The sequence below is a fragment of the Macrobrachium nipponense genome, chromosome 41 (assembly GCF_015104395.2).
Source record: "Macrobrachium nipponense isolate FS-2020 chromosome 41, ASM1510439v2, whole genome shotgun sequence".
Taxonomy (NCBI): Eukaryota; Metazoa; Arthropoda; class Malacostraca; order Decapoda; family Palaemonidae; genus Macrobrachium; species Macrobrachium nipponense.
The window spans coordinates 29,854,711-29,878,710 of record NC_061102.1 but is presented as its reverse complement, the minus strand read 5'-3'; the positions used below and the strand labels follow the sequence as shown (position 1 = coordinate 29,878,710).

At 42.8% G+C, this 24,000-nt stretch overlaps 1 protein-coding gene across 1 annotated transcript in view; it reads right to left on the bottom strand.

The window, feature by feature from the left end:
• The window catches only part of LOC135212894 (uncharacterized), a 51,624-nt gene extending 28,075 nt beyond the window's left edge, over positions 1-23,549 (bottom strand). The window contains exons 1-2 of the mRNA XM_064246646.1: positions 23,393-23,549; positions 21,770-21,859 (exon numbers count right to left, since the gene is read on the bottom strand). Of these exons, the coding sequence (XP_064102716.1) occupies positions 21,770-21,859; positions 23,393-23,482 (180 nt within the window). The 5' untranslated portion in view covers positions 23,483-23,549. The remainder of the gene's footprint in view (positions 1-21,769; positions 21,860-23,392) is intronic.
• Positions 23,550-24,000: the final 451 nt, after the last annotated feature.

The window sequence follows — 24,000 nt, the reverse complement described above, 5'->3', positions numbered from 1 at the left end:
ATCGATTGTTTACATTCTTACGAGTATCGAACGAGCGCCAAGCAATCATTTTTCCTAGCACACAGTAAGCCATAAATTGTCATTAATATCTCTCTTCAACTAATGAAACCACCAAACAGTATAATAACCATTCATTTATATTCTTTATTCTATCTTTACCTAATGGAGATACCGAGTTACTGACAGCTGTAATGAAACATACGTAATACGTAACGTAATAAAACAGAAGAAGAATTCTAAAAAATACCTATTTGTTGGCAGACTGATTTATTTTATATTTTCTGATATCTAATTCACAATTTTTTTATTAAATGTATTGCATGTACTCATTTCAAATAATTATTAAGTAAACCATTAACTATAATAAAAAACAAACAAACAAAAAAAAAAAAGCTTCCAAAACGTCTGTTTACATCCAGCACTTACTATATTGAACGATCGCCAAGCAATCACTTTTACACAGTAAGCCATAAATTTTTCATATCTCTCTTCAACTACCGAAACTACCAAACAGTATGATAAACCATTCATTTCTATTCTTTATTCTATCTTTACCTAATGTTTTTTTTTTATTAAATATATTGCATGAATAAGTTTTTCAATTTACAGCAACCTTTTACCAATAGAATACTTAAAGCACAAGGGGTAGATGCTGACCAATAGGAGAGCAGGACCTTATGGGGTGACTAGCATCAGGAACCAATGGGAGAGCGGGAGGATGGTGGCGAGTTTACTCAGTTGGCGGCGCGGGAGGTTTTAAAATTGTTCTCGGTGGTCCGGGCGAATCTCGGGGTTTGGGACTCTACAGCAACACCTTTCATATCTTGAAAACTTTTTGTATGTAGAGCAGTAAAATTTTTCGCATTGGCTTTCGTATCTCGAGTTTTCCGTAAGTAGAGCCTTTCGTATCTCGAGGTACTACTGTATATGTATGTACGTACTAAAGTTCTCACACAACACAATAAAGTAGTACTACAACGAAATCACTAACGAATTTACATTAATAAACGAAATCGTAAAGAACGAATGAATTCAGCATGCATATAGAAACGATGCTGCTACCGAGTGGCCGAAAAAGCATGCCGCTACGTAGATGCATTATGGGAGAGATGCTAACCAATAGGAGAGCAGGATCTTATGGCGGTGACTAGCATCAGGAACCAATGGGAGAGCGGGAGGATGGTGGCAAGTCTACTCAGTTGGCGGCGCGCGAGTTTTTAAATTGTTACCGGTGGTCCGGGCAAATCTCGGGACTTTACAGCAACAACCTTTCGTATCCTGAACTATTTTCATTTGTAGAGCCAAAAAAATCTTCGTATTTGCTTTCATAACTCGAATTTTTCAAGTGGTCTAGGTATCACTGTAGTACGTACTTCAGAGATTAAACAAAGTTTCTGAAGGGATATCATCTTTGAAAAGTGCAGTAACTTTAAGAATGGGTATTGCATCTTCTAAAAGTATGTATATGCCCTAACTGTAGGTGCTGTAATTACCTTTGTATCATATTTCTGGGCTCAGCTCGTGTCGGCCTATGAAAGGATCCTTAATATCATTCTTTCTAGGCACAATTAATCTAAATTACCAGAGAAAAAAACAAATTAAGAAAATGTCAGTAAAACTGACTCGCTCACTCTATAAAAGAAGTGTCGGTATGAGAATAGGGGCGAGTGGGATCACTACCACGAGACATTCACCATTTAGACCTTCCAATCAAAATCCCCACAAGAGAGAGCTGATACTAACGGGTGATGCGGACGCTACTACTACTACTAGGGACGCCACGGACAGCAGCGCCCCTAGCGGTCATCCTTAATTATTAGACAGTACGCGTTGTACGCATTTTTTCACCTGTGCTGTATATCTTTGGATTTACCTCCTTATCTATCATGGAACGTGCTGCCATCGCATCGGCTACGTTAAGTGCCTCATAAGTAGTATTTTACCGTATTTTAGTCTTCCAGGGACCAGTATTTTCCTTCTAATAGGTCATATACTTTCCCGGTCGACTCGTGGCGGCGCCATGCTGCCTCATGTTAAGAATTCCCGGTCTTCCATACTGGGACTTCTTGTACTTATGGGCTTACTATATCACGTTCATCGTTTTTTACATCGCCTTTTTAGCTAGGTTAGCCCGTTTACCATTTCTCTTAGTTTGGTATTTAGGGCTATTCTGTCTGCCCAGCATCCCGGCTCTTGCTCTTCATCGGCTATCGCTGGCTCCGAGTAGTCTACTGTTCCTCGGAACAGTTTGCCTCCTCCTGGGTCTTCTTTTTCTTTTACTAAAAGTGTCTTTTTCCACCTTTTACGATGTATTTTAGTTCTATTTAGGGTGTTAGGCTAGCCTAGGTGCATGTCCCATGTATTGGTACAGCCTGGTTCACGTGGCCCTCCCACGGTTGTGTTGCTATCGCGGCTTAGGCCACTTGCGGTCACGTGTTCCATCGCACCTTACCCTTCCCCTTCCCTCCCTACCAGGTATAGGGAGGGTCTGGGGGACCCCTTGGTTGCCATGACAACCTCAGTAGCCTTCCTCCTCCTTCTCTGAGGAGGCCAGGGGTTCTTCCCAGCTGGGGTATAGGGCGACCACTTGTTTTCGGGTACCGGGTCACCGAGCGGGTAGTTGTTGGGACGGGGGAGGGGAGTAGGCCACCCCCCCCCCCTCTCTCTCCCGCCGCGTTACGCCGGGAACCCCCCCCCCCCCCCATTGCTCAGTCCCACCTTTCCCCTACTATAACGAACGGGAGCCTTCCGCCGCAGCCGGGGCACCTTGGTTATAGTTCGTCTGGCTCCGCCAGCGGGCAGGGTGTCACTACTAGTGGTCTATTGCTTGCCTACTATATCCTTCCCTTTTTTCCCGCTACCGGAGGAGAGCTTGCTTCTTACCGGGCACTCTTCTAGTAGACGGGGAAAAAGATTGATATTATTTCGTTATATATAGAAGGATATACCCTAATTTTACGGTGAATTTTAGTATATATAACTGTGTGTATACCATCTCCGTCGTTTTCGTTGTGGTTTCATCTCTCACCACCACACCTGGTTGGATTCTTTCTCTTGTCTCCGGCGTAGCCTTGGACAAACTCCAACCATCTTGTTACCACACGTATTATGGCGGGGCTCTGGTTTAATCTAACTCCCTTGCTCCGGCATGCAGCGGAGCAATTGTTAGGCTGTAAGTGTTCTCCTGATGCTTATGTATCTTTCCACTTACAGGCTACCAACTGTCAGGTCCTAGGGTGCAATGCGACTCTGTACGACCCCTGCGCCCACGATGAGTACAGGACTCACGCCGCGTGTGCTACGACCCACAACGCCATGATCGTCTGGCACCCGGAAGTCTGCGCCATCTGTTATGACCTTGTCAGTCAGCTGGTGGGGGGGGTAAGTCGATTTTAGACTTCTTTATCGTATTACTAACAACACTTAGTCATAAGCTTGTTAAACCCCGTCCCCGCCACTAGAAGCTTCATTTCGCCTTCTCTTTCAGGCTGCCGCCGTGAGGGAAGTCGCCCTAGCAACCCTGAAGGCTTGGGTGGGCAGCTTCGGGAAGAACGCCGCCAAGGGCCAGCCATACATCTTGGATAAGAAGCTTGCCGTCCAGATCTTCCCCCCCCGGCGGCAAATCAACAGGATACGTTGACCCTATCTCTGCAGCCCCTCTCATCGCCTCCACCTCCAGCAAGAGGTGTCAGGCAGTCATTCGGGGCCGTGGCCACGCAAGAGCCGGTCCCAGACGTCGCAACCTTGGACCTAAATATTGAGCCTATGGCGGTAGGTGCGGAGGATTTGTTGGTTGAGGTAGGTGTGTCGGGCGCCCAAGGTCTTTCCTTGGGCGCTCCTGGATCTTCTCTCCTGTCCTTCTACTGCTTCTTTCCAAGGCTTTACGGATCTGAGATCCCTGCCCCCCCCCCCCCGCTCTCCCGCTCTCTCTGTACCCCCAAAGGTGAAGGGACAGAGAGAACAGAGACCCTCCATAAGACGACTTCTAAAAAGTCGTCGTCGTCTCTTCAGTTAAGAAGTAATCGACTTCCTATGCTGACGCGGTGAAGGCTAAGCCGAGCTCTTCATACTCCAAGAGCTCTAGAAGCAAGGCTTCTAAGGAGAAGGCTCGCGCTCCTGCTGAGCCAATGCCTTCTCCGGCCTCCACCGCATCCACTCCGGCAACGCCGGTTGGAGTAGCGGGACCGAGCACCTTTGATCCCACTGCCTTTTCAGCAGTGGTGATGCAACAGGTAGGAGAGATGGTAGGCTCGCAGGTCTCCGCCCTCGGAACCAAGTTCGAACAGATGTTTGCACAGCTGTCGAGCACCCTTAGTTCAGTCGGGCCAGTCCATCCAAGATCTTTCTAACAGAGTTAGAGAGAATGAGGACCGAGTAGCTGGGCTTGCTCAGGCTCCTCATCCAGTCTCCCCAGTAGCAGGTGCTGGCATTCTCCAGCTACCTCCTTATGAGTGCTACCAGCCTTCTCCATGGATAACCCATGGAGAGTGGCCGCTTACGCTCCATTCAAGGACGGTATGATCTCTGTCCACCCGCAGTGTGGAACTCGAAGGATTGAGGACTTCGAGTTTTATCCTCCGGGATTGACTCAGCCTTTCATTGGATATGCTAGGCTGACCGTGGCGGCCCTCACTAGGGAGGACAAGATCTCCAGAGAGAACGTGCTTTATAGTAGAGAGCACGCTCAGCGGGAATGGGTTCACTGCCTTGAGGACTGGGAGTGTACCAACACTAAGCTCCAGCCTTTCAAGAGTCCTTTCACTATTTTTGCGACGGAGGAGGAGGCTTCTCTTCCGTTCGCTACCAAAAATAGTGGAAGCGACTCTTCAGGCAGTCCTCAAGGATGAGCCCATGCCACAGCTGAGGAAGCGGATTCTACTTCTCCGCTCTTTCCAGCCTTCGGAGAATTGTGGGAGAACTTGCCTGCCACATTCACGCTTGGTAAGCTCAAACCGGACGTGCAATGGACCAGTTTGGCGAAAAAGCTTCCAAGGCTGCCTGATACCTTGATCCAGGCAGAGTTCGACGCCCGAACTAGGTTTGGAAGATCCCTCAACTCTCTAATTATCACTGAGATGGCTTGCTCTATCGTATGGCACAGAACCTCTATTTAAGATTCTGGCCAAGTCTCAGCTTCAAAACAGTTCAGACGGATGCTTTAGACTTCTTCCAAGCTAGGAGGAACTGCCGAAAGCAGTTCTGCAGGAATGCACTATTAGGCACTAACCTAATAGACTCCTGGCTTCCAGCATGTGGGGGGCGGACCTCTTCCCAGAGTCCGCTGTGAATGAGGTGCACCATGAGGCTGCTAGGCTCACCAGAGCCTTAGAGTAGTGGGGTTATCTCTCTGAGATGAGGAAACAAGAATCCCGCCCCCGCTGCTGGTAAGAAACTAAAGAAGTCTGGTAAAAGGTTCCAGCCTTACCAAAAACATCAGCAGCAACAGCAGTTCGTTCAGGCCGTCCCAGTTACCCAACAGGGACAACCTTCAACCTCAAAACAGACCCAACCCATCCTCCTGTTGTCTCCCCAGTTGCAACCCTCGACCTCCTACGCACTCTCGCCGGCCTTCAACCCTATGTATGAAGGTCAGGCTTACCCTCCCTTTAATAGGCAGTCGAGAGGTAGCAGAGCGAGAGGCCACTTTCGCCAGCGTGGCACAGGAAGAGCGACAAGGGGTAGGCAGTTCAGAGGAGGGCGTGGAGGTCAACCCGCCCACAACAGTGAGGCTCCCCAGGTAGGAGGGAGGTTGTTCCTCTTCCGTCACAGGTGGGGGTTCAGCAATTGGGCACAGAGCATATGTGTCCAAGGGATTGGGTTGGAGTTGGATCAAAGATCCCCCTCCAATCAAATACCTTTTATCAGGAACCTTCAAAGGAATGACAGATTATTTGCGAGCGAACTCCTTCAGAAAGGAGCTATTGCGAGAGTCAAGCATCTAAAATTTCAGGTCGCTTATTCAGCGTGCCAAAGAAAGGCTCAACAAAAGAAGTAATCTTAGACTTGTCCAAAGCTAAACTCTTTCATTCGTTGCGACAAGTTCAAAATGCTTACCATCTCGCAGGTAAGGACCTTACTTCCTCGTGGAGCCGTCACATGCTCCATCGATCTTACAGACGCATACTATCATATCCCTATAGCCAGGCACTTCCGCCCATTCCTAGGCTTCAAACTAGGAAATCAGACGTTCTCATTCAAAGTGATGCCCTTCGGTCTGAATGTAGCCCCCAGGGTATTCACGAAAATAGCAGAAGTGGTGGTTCAACAATTGAGAACTCAGGGGATAATGTAGCAGTATACCTGGACGATATGTTGATCTGGGCACCAACCAGTCGAGGAATGTCTCAAAGCCACGAAAAAGGTAGTTCAATTTCTGGAACATCTGGGGTTCCAGATAAACAAGAAACGAAATCCAGACTTACTCCAGAGTCTCGTTTTCAGTGGCTAGGAATCCAAATGGGATTTGTCTTCCCACAATCTGTCAATTCCAGTGGTCAAACGGAAAGAAAATAGCCAAGTCTGTGAAACAATTTCTCAAATGCAAACAAACATCAATGAGAAGCCAGGAAAGAATCCTAGGTTCTCTTCAGTCTGCCTCGGTGACAGACATCCTCCTGAAAGCAAGGCTGAAAGATATAAACCGAGTTTGGCGTCGAGAGCAAACGCCAAATCTCGAGGACAAGTTGTCAGTAATTTCACAGATCCTTCGCAATCAGCTCCGTCCATGGACAAAAGTGAAGAACCTGGCCAAACTAGTACCTTCAATATCCCCTTCCAGTGTTAACCATTCACACGGATGCCTCCCCAGTCCGGGTGGGGGGCATATTCTCAATTCAAACAAGTTCAGGGGACTTGGTCAGTTCAGTTCCGCCAGCTCCACATAAACGTCTTGGAAGGCAATGGCAGTATTCTTACCCTGAAGAGACTTCTTCCCCGAAAAAGTCTTCATTCTAAGACTAGTTTTGGACAGTGCAGTGGTAGTTCATTGCATCAACAAAGGAGGGTCCAAAATCCAAACATGTGAACCTGTCATGATAGCCATCTTTGCACTAGCAGACAAAACACAAATGGCATCTGTCCGCCACTCACCTGGCGGGGGTAAGAAATGTGATAGCAGACGCTTTGTCCCGGTCGGTCCCTCTGGAATCAGAATGGTCCCTGGACGACAGGTCATTCCAGTGGATATGCCGGAGAGTCCCAGATCTCCAAGTAGATCTCTTCGCTTCACAAGCAAACCACAAGCTCCCTTGCTATGTGGCCCCCAACCTGGACCCTCTGGCTTATGCCACGGACGCCCTGTCGTTAGATTGGAATCAGTGGAGAAAAATTTAAGTCTTTCCTCCAGTGAATCTTCTCTGAAAGTCTTGATTAAGCTGAGACTTTCAAGGGACTAGTAGCCCTGATTGCTCCAGACTGGCCCAAGAGCAACTGGTATCCTCTGCTTCTGGAATTGGGTCTCCGACCTCAACGGATTCCCAATCCCAAGCTGTCTCAATCAGTACAAATGAGGACTGTGTTCGCTTCCTCAGGAATTCTTCAGACCCTAACTTTATGGACTTCATGAAGTTTGCGGCTAACAAAGATGCTAACATTGATCTACAAAAACATCCTCTTCCTAGAATCAGATAAGAGAGAGTCAACTATTAGACAATATGACTCAGCTGTTAAAAAATTAGCATCCTTCCTGAAAGAATCAAACACTACAACCATGACAGTTAACTTAGCTATACTCCTTTTTCAGATCCTGTTTGAAAAAAAGGTTTAGCAGCTAGCACTATTACTACTCATAAATCGGCTTTGAAGAAGATCTTCCAGTTTGGGTTTCCAGATAGACCTAACTGAATCTTACTTTACGTCTATCCCTAAAGCCTGTGCTAGACTTAGACCTTCTCAAAGGCCTACTGCAGTCTCGTGGTTCTTAAATGATGTCCTCAAACTAGCAATCAGATTACTGACAACTCGTCTTGTACATTCCATAATGCTTCTTAGGAAGATGTTATTCTTATTAAGTCTAGCTTCAGGAGCCAGAATTTCAGAACTGTCGGCTCTATCCAGAGATGCGGGTCATGTGGAATTCCTCCTCAGGAGAAGTTCTGCTTGCTCCGGATCGTAGTTTTTTTTGGCTAAAAATGAGGATCCTCTTGCAAGGTGGGCTCCTTGGAAAGTCATCCCACTTCCACAAGATCCTTCTCTCTGCCCAGTATCAACTTTAAGAGCCTTTCTATCTCGCACATCCTCAAGAGATCAGGTTCTCTCTTCATAGAGAGAAAAAGGTGGTACTTTATCAGTAAAAGGAATTAGACAACAGATCCTTTACTTCATTAAACAGCCAATCCTGATTTATTTCCAAAAGCACATGACATCAGAGGAGTAGCCACCTCAATTAACTACTTTCAACATATGAACTTCGAGGATCTTAAAAAGTATACTGGATGGAAATCTCCGACAGTCTTTAAACGTCACTACCTAAAGTCCTTGGAATCTTTAAAATTTTCTGCAGTAGCAGCGGAAACATTGTTTCTCCTGATACTGCATAGTAGTCATAGTATAGATCCAGGTCTCCTTTCTACCTACCTCGTCCAACATGCCTCACCCTATCGCCATGCTACTCAGATACTCTAGCCTTAGCCGCTGAGATCATATTGGTGGATTGTCCCTTATTTTTTTGCTAGGGACATCCACACTATGTACTTATAATGTACTTCAGTGTACCTACCCTTATTTTTATGCTAGGGTAGGACACAATGTGTTTGTATATTATGTAAATACCTTATATTTAAGTGAATCTATTTTGTTTAATTGCATTGCATTATTGTATATTACTATGTTTAATATAAGTTAATTTTAAGTACTTTTATATTATTGGCTTTCTTTTATGTCATTGTTTAGAATAAGTTAGCTTTAAGTACTTAGTTTTGTATTCTGTAATATATCTGATTCACTTATATTATATCTCTCTTTTTAACAACTGATTTTTCATTTGTCCTTTTTCCCATCTTGTCTGTTTCTCTGGTACTCTTTCATAGGCCGATACGAGCTGAGCCCAAAAAAGGATTTTGAAAAAGGATTTTGAGTAGGAAAAATCTATTTCTGGGTGATTGGCTTGTGTCGCCCTATGAAACCCACCCTGTATTTGTTTGCCCTCCTGCAGGACAAGATGTTCATAGATTAAGGATGACCGCTAGGGTCGCTGCTGTCCGTGGCGTCCCTAGTAGTAGTAGTAGTAGCGGCCGCATCACCCGTTAGTATCAGCTCTCTCTAGTGGGGGATTTTGATTGGAAGGTCTAAATGGTGATGTCTCGTGGTAGTGATCCCACTCGCCCCTATTCTCATACCGACCTTCTTTTATAGAGTGAGCGAGTCAGTTTTACTGACATTTTCTTAATTTTGTTTTTCTCTGGTAATTTTAGATTAATTTTGCCTAGAAAGAATGATATTAAGGATCCTTTCATAGGCCGACACGAGCCAATCACCCAGAAATAGATTTTTCCTACGTCAAAATCCTTTTTCTGGGCTCAGCTCGTGTCGCTGCGCGAAATATCCTTTAATCTATTATTTCTAGGGTAAATGTACTAACACATACCAGAGAATAAATAAATAAAGAAAAAAGGTCAGTATAACTGACTCGCTCACCCTCCAAGAGGGTGTCGGTATGAACACTATGGCGAGTGAGACCACTACCACGAGCCAAATGCCAACAGAATTCTCCCACTACAAAATCCTCCAAGAGGAGAGCCGACCCACCCCAGAGTGGGCAGCAACTACTACTACTACTCCATCCCATGCTGCCGACTGCTGCGCCTCGGTGGCCATCCTTTTCAGTTAGCGCACACGATACACACGTGCCCTTTTTTACTCGTGTTTTTTGTGCCCTTTTCTTTGGATTTATTTACCATGGAGCGTGCAGCCATCGCAGCAGCTAAGTTAAGTACTCAGTGTTTATTGCTATTGGTTTTTTTCCGGCCCTGAGCCCGTATTTGCCGTTTTTTAGGTATAAATACGAACTCTAGGTCGGAAGCATGGCAGCATGGTTCTGCCTCGTGGTGGGTTCTTCTTGGTCGCCCATACCCAGAACATCCCCTTACTTAAGTACGCTCTATTTCTATTATCCGCTTTGTTTAGGGTACGGTCTACACGGTTTTGTCATGCATGCTGTCTTTTACCTTATGTAGGCTCCTTCCATCCAGACCCTAGCCATGGCTCTTAGTATCGGCCTCGGCTAGCTTTGAGTGGTAGACTAGCCTTCGGGTTAGTCGTACACTCCTGGATTTTTTCTCCTACTACGTTGTTTTCTTTCTTTCATTATTATTCATTTGATTTATTTATTTGATATTTGTTTAGGTTAGTTTAGGCGTCTGGCTTGCTTAGCCTAGGTTATGGCCATGGGGCCTATATGCTACCGCTCTTTTCAGTTCGGTTGCTTCCCGATAGCATCTCTCTGATCAGTTGGTTATGTTTTCTAGGCTTAGTTGTCTATTGTTTTGTTCTTACCGCCCCGTGGTCACTACGTGATCACGAGGCAGCCAGACGCCTGTCCAGTCACCTTCCCCCCCTCCCGCTCTTCTATAGAGTCGGGGGGGTGGGTCGGTCTGCCCATGCTCGCTCCGCATACCCAAGCCTGCCTCCCTTTCTCCCCCAGGCGGAGGGAGTAGAGGGACGGGACAGACCCAGGGGACTGGACTCGACCTCTCCGGCTTCTCGGTCCGGCCGGATGGTAACGTGGGGGGGGGAATGGCCTTTCCTCCCCCCCCTCCGTTGCTACCCCGTCGCTCCGTTACTAGCCCAGGTCTGTATGTCCTCTCGCTCTTTCCCACCTTACTAGGGGCTCCTTTACCACCGGAGACTGGCATCCAGCGGAAAGGTACTAGTCCACCCAGCAGGGTGGACCGGAGCATACAGTTGGTCCCTTCTAACCACTCCGTCTCGCTGAGTTACAACACTCCGCCACGCACGGGACTTAGTCCGGTACGTCCGAGTTTTTAGGTTTAAGATCGTTTATGTTAAACTAGTAAGTTTATCTTAAGTACCTTACCACCCCCACCCCTCCCTTACTGTCTCACCGGATCTCTCCGGGGTTATAGCCTATTCAGCAATAAGGAGGGGTTATTGCCCAAATTTTTTCCGAGCTCCGACATGCAACGGAGTTCTTCTGTCCTTTAGCCTGTAAGTGATAGTCTTTAAGATACTCATGTGTCTTTTCACTTACAGACCACCAACTGTGAGCATCAGGGATGCGCCGACCACAATTCAGGACCCATGTGGACACGAAGTTTGCCGGTCCCATGCTCCATAGCGCGACTCCGCACGGGGGACATCCAGGTCTGGTATCCACGAGACGTGTACCATCTGTTACGATCTGGTGAGCCAGCTCTTAGACGGGGTAAGTATTCCAACTCCGGTAACTGGTCCTCATTTGTTATAGTGCTTAAGTTTTTACATTAATCACCCTAACTTAAGATAAAATTCAGGGGGTCTTATAGCCCCTATAAATTTTTAAGTTAAGCTTTAAATTGGTTTTAGTTTTAAGTTATTCTTAAAATCTAATCAATACCCTCTCTTCAGGCTCCGGCTGTGAGGGATACCGCACTGGCAACCCTGCGGGCCTGGGTCGGCGGTTTTGGGAAGAATGCCGCCAAGGGTATGCCCTACATCCTTGAGAAGAGGTTGGCGGTACTAATCTTCCCCGGAGGCAAGGCTACAGGCTACGTCGACCGCAGCAGAGGCCGGCCCCGACTATCGCTTTCATCCAGCAACAGCTGGCTGCCTCGTTGACGGACCAAGGCCAGGACATCTCCTCGGAAGTCGCGACGCTTGATATCAATGTGGAACCTATGGTAGGTGTAGACGACCTGTTGGTCGAGGTAGTTACGTTGACACCCAAGGGATAGCCCTTGGGTGCAACTGGTTCTTCTACCCCTGCAACCTCTCCATCATTCCAAGGCTTTACTGGTAATGAACTATATACTTCTCCTGACGCTTCAGTAGACCCAAGGTCAAGGGTCAAACAGTGAAAACCTTGACGAAGACGTCGTCGTCGTCTAAGAAGACGGCTTCGGCGTCATCTTCTTCTCGTAAGTCTCCGGCTAGAAACCCCGGAGCAGAGAGATCTAAAGCTTCTGGGTCCGGCTCTAAGTCCTCGAGGAGTAGATCCTCCAGGGAGAGATCTCACACTCCAGCGGAGTCGTCAGTTCCGCTACCCTTGGTTCCGATTCAGAGCCACCCTTCCACCTCCGCAGCAGCTCCGGCTTTGGAATCCAACGCTGGTCTGTTACAACAAGTGGGCGATCTGGTTGGGTCTCTGAAAAATAGCATGGAACAAATGATCTCTCGGTTGTCTGATAGGATTACCTCTCAGGACAACATTATAGCCGGACTGAGCCAAGCTCCTCTAGCCTCTCCTCCACCTTTCAACACAGGTGGAGCTCAGCTACCCCCGTATGACTCTCTACCTCCGTTCTCAATGAACAACCCTTGGAGAGTAGCGTCATACGCCCCCTTCCAGGACGGGCTTATCTCTATCCTGGAATGTGGAACTCGGAGGATTGAGGACTTCGAGTTCTACCCGGAAGACCTTCAGCCTCCGTTCATCGGCTACGCCAGGCTCACCCGCCTCAGCCATGACTCGGATGATAAAGTACCAAAGGAGACAGTCCTCTAATCACGTGACCAGGTCACAGAGAATGGCTCAGGTGTCTAGAGGACATGGATTGTTCCAACACGAAAATCCAACCTTTTAAGAGTCTGTTTACGATCTTTACGATGGAAGAGAGTACCCCGCTCCCTTTCTTGACAAGATCGCGACAACTACTATTCCAGCAGCCCAGAAGGGGGATTCCATGCCTCAACTGAAGGAAGCAGAATCCTACAATCTCCTTTACTTCCTTCAGCCGGTGAATTGTGGGAAGATTTACCTAACACCCTTCTCAGCTGGCAAACTCAAACCAGACTGTGCTATGGAGCAGTTTGGTGAGAAGCTACCTAGGCTTCCAGATAGCCTTATTCAGGCAGAATTCGATGCCAAATCACGGTTAGCCAGGTCTATTAATTCCATGCTATGACCGAGGTGGCTACCATTGCCTATGGGTCGGAGCCACTCTTCAAGCTTCTTACCAAATCTTTGACTCAAACGGTGCAGTCGGATATGTTTGAGTTCGCCACTGCCAGGACGAATTGTAGGAAACATGTCCTACAAGAAGCGGACAATTCGACACGAGCCGAATAATTGTTGCTTACGTCAAGCATCTGGGGAGCAGACCTCTTCCCAGAAGCGATGGTGAAGGAGGTTCAGTCAGAGGCTACGAGATTGAACCAGAGCCTTAAAGACCGTTGGGGTCTTACGGCCAAGAGACGACAGGATCAAGCCGGTAAGGGTAAGGCTCAAGGAAACCTAGACATTTCCAGCCCTACCAGAAGAAGCAGCCACGCTTTTCTCAGCAAGTTCCGGCTGTTACCCTTGGTGCAAACAGCCCAACCTTCCACCTCAAAGGCTCAGTCGCAGCCGATTTATGTTATCTCCCTCAGCCTCAGCCCTCCACCTCTTACGCCCTCTCTCCAGCTACAACCAGGTCTTCGAGGGTCAAGCTTCACAGAAGTATGACCGCTCGGGTAGGGGAGGCAGAGGTAAGCGATCCTTTCGTGGGAGAGGATCGGGAGGTCCCTTTAATAGGGAAAACATTTCAGGGGAGGCCGAGGAGGCTACAGAACCAATGAGGAACTTCAGGTAGGAGGAGGCTGTTTCACTTTCGCCACCGGTGGAACTTCAGCAAGTGGGCTCAGAGCATTGTGTCAAAAGGCCTGGGTGGAGCTGGTTAGCGAACCCACCCCCATCCAGACCTTTCCGCCAACTTCCTTCCAAGGAATTGACGGAGTATGCGGAGGATCTCCTTCAGAAAGGAGCTATAGCGAGAGTCAAAAAGGTTAAAATTTCAAGGACGCTTGTTCAGCGTGCCAAAGAAAGGCTCACAAAAAAGAAGGGTAATCTAGACTTGTCCCGCTTTAAACTTAGCCATTCGCTGCGACAAGTTCAAGATGCTCACGATCTCGCAGGTGCGACCTTACTTCCCCGTGGGGCTGTCACCACCTCTATCGATCTTACCGACGCTTACTATCATATCCCTATTTCAGACACTTCCGTCCGTATCTGGGCTTCAAGATAGGAGACCAGACATTCTCCTTCAAGGTAGCTCCTTTCGGGCTCAACGTAGCACCCAGGGTGTTTACGAAGCTGGCGGAAGTAGTAGTTCAACAACTAAGATCGCAAGGGGTTATGGTAGTAGCGTATCTCGACGATTGGTTGATCTGGGCTTCAACAGTCGAGGAATGCAACAGAGCAACACTGAAAGTGATTCAGTTCCTGGAAGGTATCTAGGCTTCAAGATAAACAGGACCAAGTCAAGACTCACTCCAGAGTCAAACTTTCAGTGGCTAGGCATTCAATGGAATCTATCCTCCCATACTCTGTCGATTCCATCAACCAAGAGGAAGGAAATAGCGAAGTCAGTCAAGCAATTTCTGAGTCACAAACTGGCGTCAAGAAGAACTCAGGAAAGGATCCTGGGTTCACTCCAGTTTGCATCAGTGACGAACATCCTAATGAAAGCCAAACTGAAAGACCTAACCAGAATCTGGCGCTCACGAGCAAATGTCAGGTCCAGGGACAAATTATCCTCAGTCCCTCTGATTCTAAAGAATCGACTCCGGCCGTGGGCGAAAGTCAAGAACTTATCGGTGTCAGTGCCCCTTCAGTTTCCTCCACCAGGGATCACCATCCACACGGACGCTTCATTAAGCGGTTGGGGAGGATATTCCCAGTTCAAGAAGGTTCAAGGAACGTGGTCACCACAGTTCCGTCAGTTCCATATAAACGTACTGGAAGCAATGGCAGTGTTCTTGACTCTAAAAAGGTTACATCCGCCAAAGTACTCCCACATAAAGCTAGTCTGGACAGCGCAGTGGTAGTACATTGTATAAACAGAGGAGGCTCCCAAATCACCGTCATCTAAATCATGTCATGGTAGCCATCTTCTCCCTGGCGGACAAGTTCAGTTGGCATCTCTCCTCCACTCATATAGCTGGAGTGAGAAACGTCATAGCAGATGCTCTATCCCGATCAGTACCTCTAGAGTCGGAATGGTCACTGGACAACAGTTTCGTTCAATGGATTCTTCAGAGAGTTCCAGGTCTACAGGTGGATCTCTTCGCATCTCAAGCGAACCACAAACTCCATGTTATGTGGCCCCCAACCTGGACCCTCTGGCTATGCCACGGACGCCCTGGCTCTAGACTGGAACAACTGGGAGAAGATTTATGTCTTTCCTCCAGTGAATCTTCTCATGAAGGTGTTAAACAAACTCAGGACATTCAAGGGTCAAGTGGCTCTAGTAGCCCCAGACTGGCCGAAGAGCAATTGGTACCCTCTAATTCTGGAACTGGGTCTTCGCCCTCTTCGGATCCCCAATCCCAGGCTCTCCCAGTCAGTACAAACGAAGACTGTGTTCGCTTCCTCAGGGATTCTCAAAACCCTAACTTTATGGATTTCATGAAGTTTGCAGCGAAAAGGGATGCGAATATTGACCCTCAAAATATTCTCTTCTTGGAATCCGATAAAAGAGATTCAACTTTGAGACAGTATGATGCTGCTGTCAAAAAGTTAGCAACCTTCCTGAGAGAATCAGATATTAGGATCATGACAACCAATTCAGCTATATCCTTTTTCAGATCCTTATTTGAAACAAAAAGGCTTAGCATCTAGCACAATTACGACAAACAAGTCAGCCTTGAAAAAGATTTTCAATTTGGTTTCAACATAGACTTGACAGATTCCTACTTCTCGTCTATTCCCAAGGCGTGTGCTAGACTTAGACCTTCTGTAAGGCCTACGTCAGTATCATGGTTCTTAAACGATGTTCTAAGCTGGCTTCAGAAACCAATAATGACACATGCTCGTTTATAATGCTCTTAAGAAAAACTATATTTTTATTAAGCTTGGCCTCAGGAGCTAGAATTTCAGAACTGTCGGCTTTATCCAGAGATCCGGATCATATTCAGTTCCTTTCCCACAGGGGAAGTGCTACTTTCTCCGGAACGTAGCTTTAGAGTAAGAATTGGAAGATCCTTTGATGAGGTGGGAACCATGGAAGGTTCTACCCCTTCCACAAGATGTATCTCTTTGCCCAGTTTCAACCTTACGAGCTTTCTGTCTAGGACCTCCTCATCCTCATCGGGTCTCTCTTTAAGAGAGAAAAAGGTGGTACTTTATCTATTAAAGGCATCAGGCAACAAATCCTGTACTTCATTAAACAAAGCCAATCCTGACTCTTTCCCAAAAGCACATGATGTCAGGGCAGTAGCCACCTCAATTAACTATTTCCAACATATGAACTTCGATGAGTTGAAAAAGTATACTGGATGGAAATCGCCGACAGTGTTCAAACGTTCATTACTTAAAGTCCTTGGAAGCTCTGAAATTTTCAGCAGTAGCAGCGGGTAACATAGTTCCCCTGACTCACCTAATCTTTAGTAGAAGAACCAGTCCTCCTTTCTACCTGCCTCACCCAACAGTTCGTCTATTCTGCCTTGTTCATCTACGGTCACCTTGTGTCTTAGCTGCTTTGATGATGATGTAGTGGGGTGTCCCTTATTTTTTTGCTAGGGGCACTCACAATTGATTATGGATATTGATCTCTTGGATGTCATCCCCTTATTTTTATGCTAGGGGATACATCTTATTTGTAAAGGTTACGGGTTTTGTATATTAAGTTATATACATTCCTTTATATATTATTATTGTTGAGTTTGTTTTGTTCAACTTATTATGTTAATTGCTCTGGATTTCTGATACATAGCTTTACACAGATACCATTTTTGTACATATGCCTTATTACCCCTGTATATATGTAAATTACCTTAAGTTAAGAAATATTATTAGAATTAAGTGTAATTTAAGCAATATTTCTATTTTGTATCATGTGTATATGTATCCTTATTAGCAATTATATTCTTTAATTTTATTTTACATTTTATTTGAGACCTCTTTTTATTTGTTGATTTTGTGTTTACAATCTTGTGCTATTTCTCTGGTACGATTTCGCGCAGCGACACGAGCTGAGCCCAGAAAAGGGATTTTGACGTAAGGAAAATCTATTTCTGGGCGATTGGGCTCGTGTCGCCCAGCGAAATCCCGCCCTACCCATCCCATCGCCCAAGATTGTCTGCTAACTTCAGGATGGCCACCAGAGGCGCAGCAGTCGGCAGCATGGGATGGAGTAGTAGTAGTAGTTGCTGCCCACTCTGTGGGTCGGCTCTCCTCTTGGAGGGATTTTGTAGTGGGAGAATTCTGTTGGCATTTGGCTCGTGGTAGTGGTCTCACTCGCCATAGTGTTCATACCGACACCCTCTTGGAGGGTGAGCGAGTCAGTTATACTGACCTTTTTTCTTTATTTATTTATTCTCTGGTATATGTTGTTAGTACATTTACCCTAGAAATAATAGATTAAAGGATATTTCGCGCAGCGCACGAGCCAACTCGCCCCCAGAAATAGATTTTTTCCTTACGTCAAAATCCTTTTTATGAGTGTACAAAAATAAAAATAATACATTTTTAATAAAGATTTTATACAGAAAGGCTTTAAAACTTAAAAATTTACATAATAAATTAAATATGCACTTTTGCAGGGGTTTGCAGTGTTTTTGGAGGATTCACAAATGTTCGCACTATTGTGAAGAACTCGCGTATGATAATTAGTTAGGTTCCAATGAAAAATTTGCACTATTGTGAATTCGTGCAACTCGAATCACGTAAGTTCGGGGTATTACTGTATATTATATATACAGTGGTACCTCAAGATACAAAATTAATCCGTTCCGAGACGGCCTTCGTATTATGAGTTTTTCGTATCTTGGAACACATTTTATGTGTAAAATGGCTAATCCGTTCCAAGCCCTCCAAAAACACCCCAGTAAATTTTATTTCCAGGCCTAAAACACATGCTCTAGGGTTACGACAGAAGAAATATGTCTCCAAAAAGGCAAAATACTGTACATACTTGAGTAATATTGAACTGCATATAATGTTCAACCCCATTTTTACTACATATATTAGGGCTTTAGCATATGTCCCCTAGCAATAAGCCTAGCCTATGTTAGCGGTTGCTACTGTAGCCTAGTCTATGATTCTGACATCTAAACCTAAGAGCTAAAAGCTTAGAATATGCCAATAAAATGTATAAATAATCAGTATGTACTCATTTCAAATAATTATTAATTAATCATTAACTATAATACACAAACAAAGAAAAAACAAACCTTCCAATCGATTGTTTACATTCTTACGAGTATCGAACGAGCGCCAAGCAATCATTTTTCCTAGCACACAGTAAGCCATAAATTGTCATTAATATCTCTCTTCAACTAATGAAACCACCAAACAGTATAATAACTATTCATTTCTATTCTTTATTCTATCTTTACCTAATGGAGATACCGAGTTACTGACAGCTGTAATGAAACATACGTAATACGTAACGTAATAATAAAACAGAAGAAGAATTCTAAAAAATACCTATTTGTTGGCAGACTGATTTATTTTATATTATCTGATATCTAATTCACAATTTTTTTATTAAATGTATTGCATGTACTCATTTCAAATAATTATTAAGTAACCATTAACTATAATAAACAAAACAAAAAAAAAAAACTTCCAAACGTCTGTTTACATCCAGCACTTACTAGTATCGAACGATCGCCAAGCAATCACTTTTACACAGTAAGCCATAAATTTTCATTATCTCTCTTCAACTACTGAAACTACCAAACAGTATGATAACCATTCATTTCTATTCTTTATTCTATCTTTACCTAATGTTTTTTTTTATTAAATGTATTGCATGAATAAGTTTTTCAATTTACAGCAACCTTTTACCAATAGAATACTTAAAGCACAAGGGGTAGATGCTAACCAATAGGAGAGCAGGACCTTATGGGGTGACTAGCATCAGGAACCAATGGGAGAGCGGGAGGATGGTGGCGAGTTTACTCAGTTGGCGGCGCGGGAGTTTTAAAATTGTTCTCGGTGGTCCGGGCGAATCTCGGGACTTTACAGCAACAACCTTTCGTATCTTGAAAACTTTTCGTATGTAGAGCAGTAAAATTTTTCGCATTGGCTTTCGTATCTCGAGTTTTTCGTAAGTAGAGCCTTTCGTATCTCGAGGTACTACTGTAATATATACATTATATGTGTGTGTGTGTGTGGATGTGTGTATTCATAATTGTTGAACGTTTCTTATGTCAAACTTTCCGTTTTCCGAACAAAATGTTCATGAAAATTTTGTATCGTTTGTCGAGCAAATGCTCGTAATTTGAACTGACTGATTATCTAGTTTATACTTGTATACGACGGCCTACTGGGTCTTACAGGTTAAATTGTATTATATTTTTTTCATTTACAATGTATAGTTTAATGATAACCATATTCGACAAAATAAATAAACGTATAAATCATTTAATATAAAATTTAGCTTTCAATATAACATTTAGCATAAAAGATATATAAAATCGTACGTAACTGCAGTGACATCATCAGCTGACTTGAAACTGAACGAGAGAGCGTTGATATGTTGAGGAGAGAAGGAAAACAGAGTTAAAATATTACTGTATGTATGTAAAAGCAATAACAATTCACATAAAAAGGAAATTTCCCAATAAATTTAACGCAATGATAAAACATGAAAACAATCAGATGCAATACAGAAAAAAAAGAAAAAAAAATTGTCTTAACTGAACCAGTGTTCGGTGCGCCAAGTGAGACGGTCTAGTTGAACAATACTAACAAAATAGTAAATGAAAGAAGAAAGCTTTTCACAATAAAATTTAGCTCAAATGATTAACAAAATCATTCGTCATTGCAGTGATACATAGCTAACTTAAGGTAGAAGGAGGGAGCATTTATATTTTTGAGGAATATGAATGAATGATTTTAAGTTATCATGCATCGTGGTATTGTGAGGAGAGAAGAAACAGTAAAATCTTTATTATAATATGCACGTAAAAGCAGTACCAATTCACAAAAAATAAAATGTTATTTCACAATAAATTTAACATGATGATAAAACATGAAAACAAATGGAATTCAATCAAAAAAAAATAAAGCTTGCTCGAGTCAAGCGTTCGGTGTGCTGAGTGTGAGAGAGAGAGAGAGAGAGAGAGAGAGAGAGAGAGAGAGAGAGAGAGAGAGAGAGAGAGAGAGAGAGAGAGAGAGAGAAAGAACAGCTCTGCTTCCCACTAACTTATCAGCTGATCTGGGATGATAATTCACCCATTTCTTTCAATTACACTCAATCTGCCCAAATCACTTTTACTTTTGTTACGGTAAAATATCAATATAGTGACAATTGCTTTTTACGATTTTTTACAACTGTAAAAGTAACTCAGCTCTGTAATAAACAAACTGGCTCCACTTTCAGCTTCGGGCCTTCGATTGTTTGTTGAAACAGCTTCTTTGTGAAAATTTATTTTATCTCTCTTTCCTTTTGTTGCATTCTTGACTTATTACTTATTTGTTTACAAAATCCTCCTGTTTGTTTTAAAAGTCTGCCATTTGCCAACAGTAAGTTGATGTACTGTGGCATAATTAATCTCATTTGTACACCTAAAATCCAAATGTAAACACGCTGATCTCTCTCTGAAACACAATCCAACACACACTATCGATTCCTTAGATTACCTTTGTACCTAATAGGTGAATAAAACTGATTTTGTTATCAACCTTTGCAAACTGCAACCAATTCGGTTTGCTCAAAGGGTTCCCATCTCTCCTCCCTCCTAATTTAACTTTTGAACACATCAATAATAGAAAGGGGATTTTTTGGGGGGTTGGCTGGAACGAATTATCCTGATTCCCTTTATTTCTTATGGGGAAATTTGTTTCATATTTCGAACAAATCGTATTTCGAACTTCCTTCTACAACGGATTAAGTTCGAAGTACGAGGTACAACTGTACATATGAATGAATACACTCTGCATTATGTTATTTGATGAACTATTATCCTTATTCAGTGTAAGTAAGTTTTCAAATTATTTTATGATCATTCTGAAATAAATGATGATTCTTGGCTAATATTCTCTCAGTTTTGGATACAGTCTTTTGAACATATACACGGTTTTTCTTCCACATCCATAATACCAAATGAGCCACGTGAATAACTGCCATAATGTGTGTGGTCACAACTGTTTGCATCGGCGCGGATTCCACTGCGGCTTCCGCCACGTGAAAAGGGCCTTAGTCTTCTGCAGGGTTTTAGCTATTCTACTTCTTCTGTCTACAAGACATTAGAAGATATGTGTCCGCAGGAATTCAACACAGCAAATATGGCTTACTAGGACTGACTGGTTTATTACAAGACAATTATGCAAAAAGAAATGCAAGATATCATAGTGTGCAGCCACATATATACTGTAGTGCATGTAACTCATACACTAGCACGCTACCTCCCTTGCATACACAATCATCTTGTCAGGTTACCCAGAGATTTTTTTGTTATGTAAGACATACTGACATGATTTATAATGAATTGGTGATGAAGCAAATGTGGCATCAGAATCTCTGAAACTGAAAATGCACATGACACACCAGTGTGTAATAAGAATCTCTGAAGGTGGATAGCAAATGAATTTCATAAGGATAATCACTCACCTCATTCTATCTGAAATAAAAAGAGAAAATGTTTGGAACTCATTAAAATAAAGACAATATTCAAATAAAGTACCTACTTTTGCCTTGTCCATAAGAGATGTCTTGATACTGGATGGTAGCAGTAAACCTGCCAAAGTGAAAATATGCTCCAGTTCCTTATAATAGCCCTGCAAGAAAATAAATATACATAAATACATTAGAGAAATAAATTATTTTGTTACCGTTATATGCAAATATTCATCTACAAGTGCATGCTTTGATGAGAAATTTGATAGGATTTAAGTTTAAATAAAAAAGAAATTGCTTTACTTTAAAGAATTTGAAAGCATAAGTGTAGCAACTAATCAATTTTTATCTTTGTACAACTTTAAAGTGTAACAAAAAATTAATCTCTAATCCACTCTTGATTTATTTTTTGCCTATCCTATATAAGGTTTATGAAATCTACATTCAGGTTTTAAAGCTCTGCATGCAGCCAGTGAGAAACTAGAGATTGAGGAACCAAAGTAGGGAACTTTACGACACCAGATGCGAATACTAATTTAATTAGGACAATGTAAAACAAACCCAGATATAACTTGGAATAAAAAACCTATTTTAATACCTATCCTTACCTCAATGTCAACATTAATTTCCCTTCTTGTTCAAGAAGGATTTATTTTTTCCATAATTATTATTACTGGTAGTACAACCCTCCTATATAAGGCAATATATATTGTCTAAAAAATTCTGCCATACTGTTTAATATCTGGTAACTTTTCTGGACTTAATCAAATGTAAAACAGACATATGTCTGACACTAACATTTACACTAGCATGTTTAGGGAAAACAAAAGCTAACTGCTAAACATCATGAGCTAAACAAAATATATTACCTCACTCGAGAATTTAAATAAATAAGAAGAATCCTTACACAAAATAAATTATAACAGATACATTAACACAACTGGTAAATATGAATCAGTAAACCACATTCACTAGCACAACTTGAATGGCAATGATTAATGTTAATAAAAAAAACAGAACCCTTACTAATATAAGCTAACTTTAGAAAGGGTTTTATCACAAAGAAAACTTGTACTATAAAAGAAGTACAATAAATAAACAAAAACACAACATGAAACTATCCTTTGGAGGAAAGTCTTGTCCTTACACTCTTCAAGTGATAACAGTACACCCTAGAATGTACCATATGACAATCAACAGTAAAAAATATGTACTATGTAAATGAGTGCAAATGAAAGAAGACAATCCTTGACATATTGTTAAGAAGCTGGGGATGAAGTGGGCACACAAACAAACTGACAAAGGAACTAGGTTGATACATCATATTTTACTGTAATGTATAATAGTACACATGCACTATTTACTTGTCAGAGAATGATCCTTTTCTTTTTTTCTTTAGAGAAAGTATCTCTGGAAATTATTTTGTGGCAAATGAAATGGTATATATATATATATATAATATATATTATATATATATATATATATATATATATATATTATATATATATATATATATATATATATAATATATATATATATATATATATATATATATATATATATTTATATATATATATATATATATATATATATATATAATATATATATATATATATATATATATATTATATATATATATATATATATATATATATATTATGCATTTGGTACAAAGAAAACTTGATATTAAATACCTTTTCAGTTAAGTCACCATTGCGTTTATCTGTCAGAGCTCCATTCCACTGTTTTTGAAGTGCAGGGTCAAGTCTTGGATACACAACCATAGCATTTTCTCCACAGACTTCTGGGGTTTCAAACTCAGCAAGATACCTGTAAGAAGTAATTGAAATTACAGGAATTTCTTTATTACAGACACCTGAAACTTTATTTTCATGTCCTAAGCAAATGACATTTTCATAATAAAATTCTCAAAAACTATTTTGATATCCTTAAGATAAATGAACTGAAAAAACTGATCTACATTTTCAGAATGTAGAGTTCATAATAGCTTCTAAGGACATATTATACCTAAAAGCAAGAGAAGTCGCTACAGCTCTCACTTCATGTACTTTAGCGTTAACCCCTTCGGGACCTTGACGTTTCTATGACGTCATGGAGGGTGGAGTGATGCTCCCTGTGACGTATATATGCCGTCATAACTTCATAGCACAATAGGAAAGCTCGAAGTGTTGGGTTATGTCTCCTATCGGTTTTAGCAGGCATTTAGGCTGTACTAACACACAATAAGCTACTCCTACATTTTTTTCAGCCAATCCTGGACCTTCTTGGCTATGACATCACA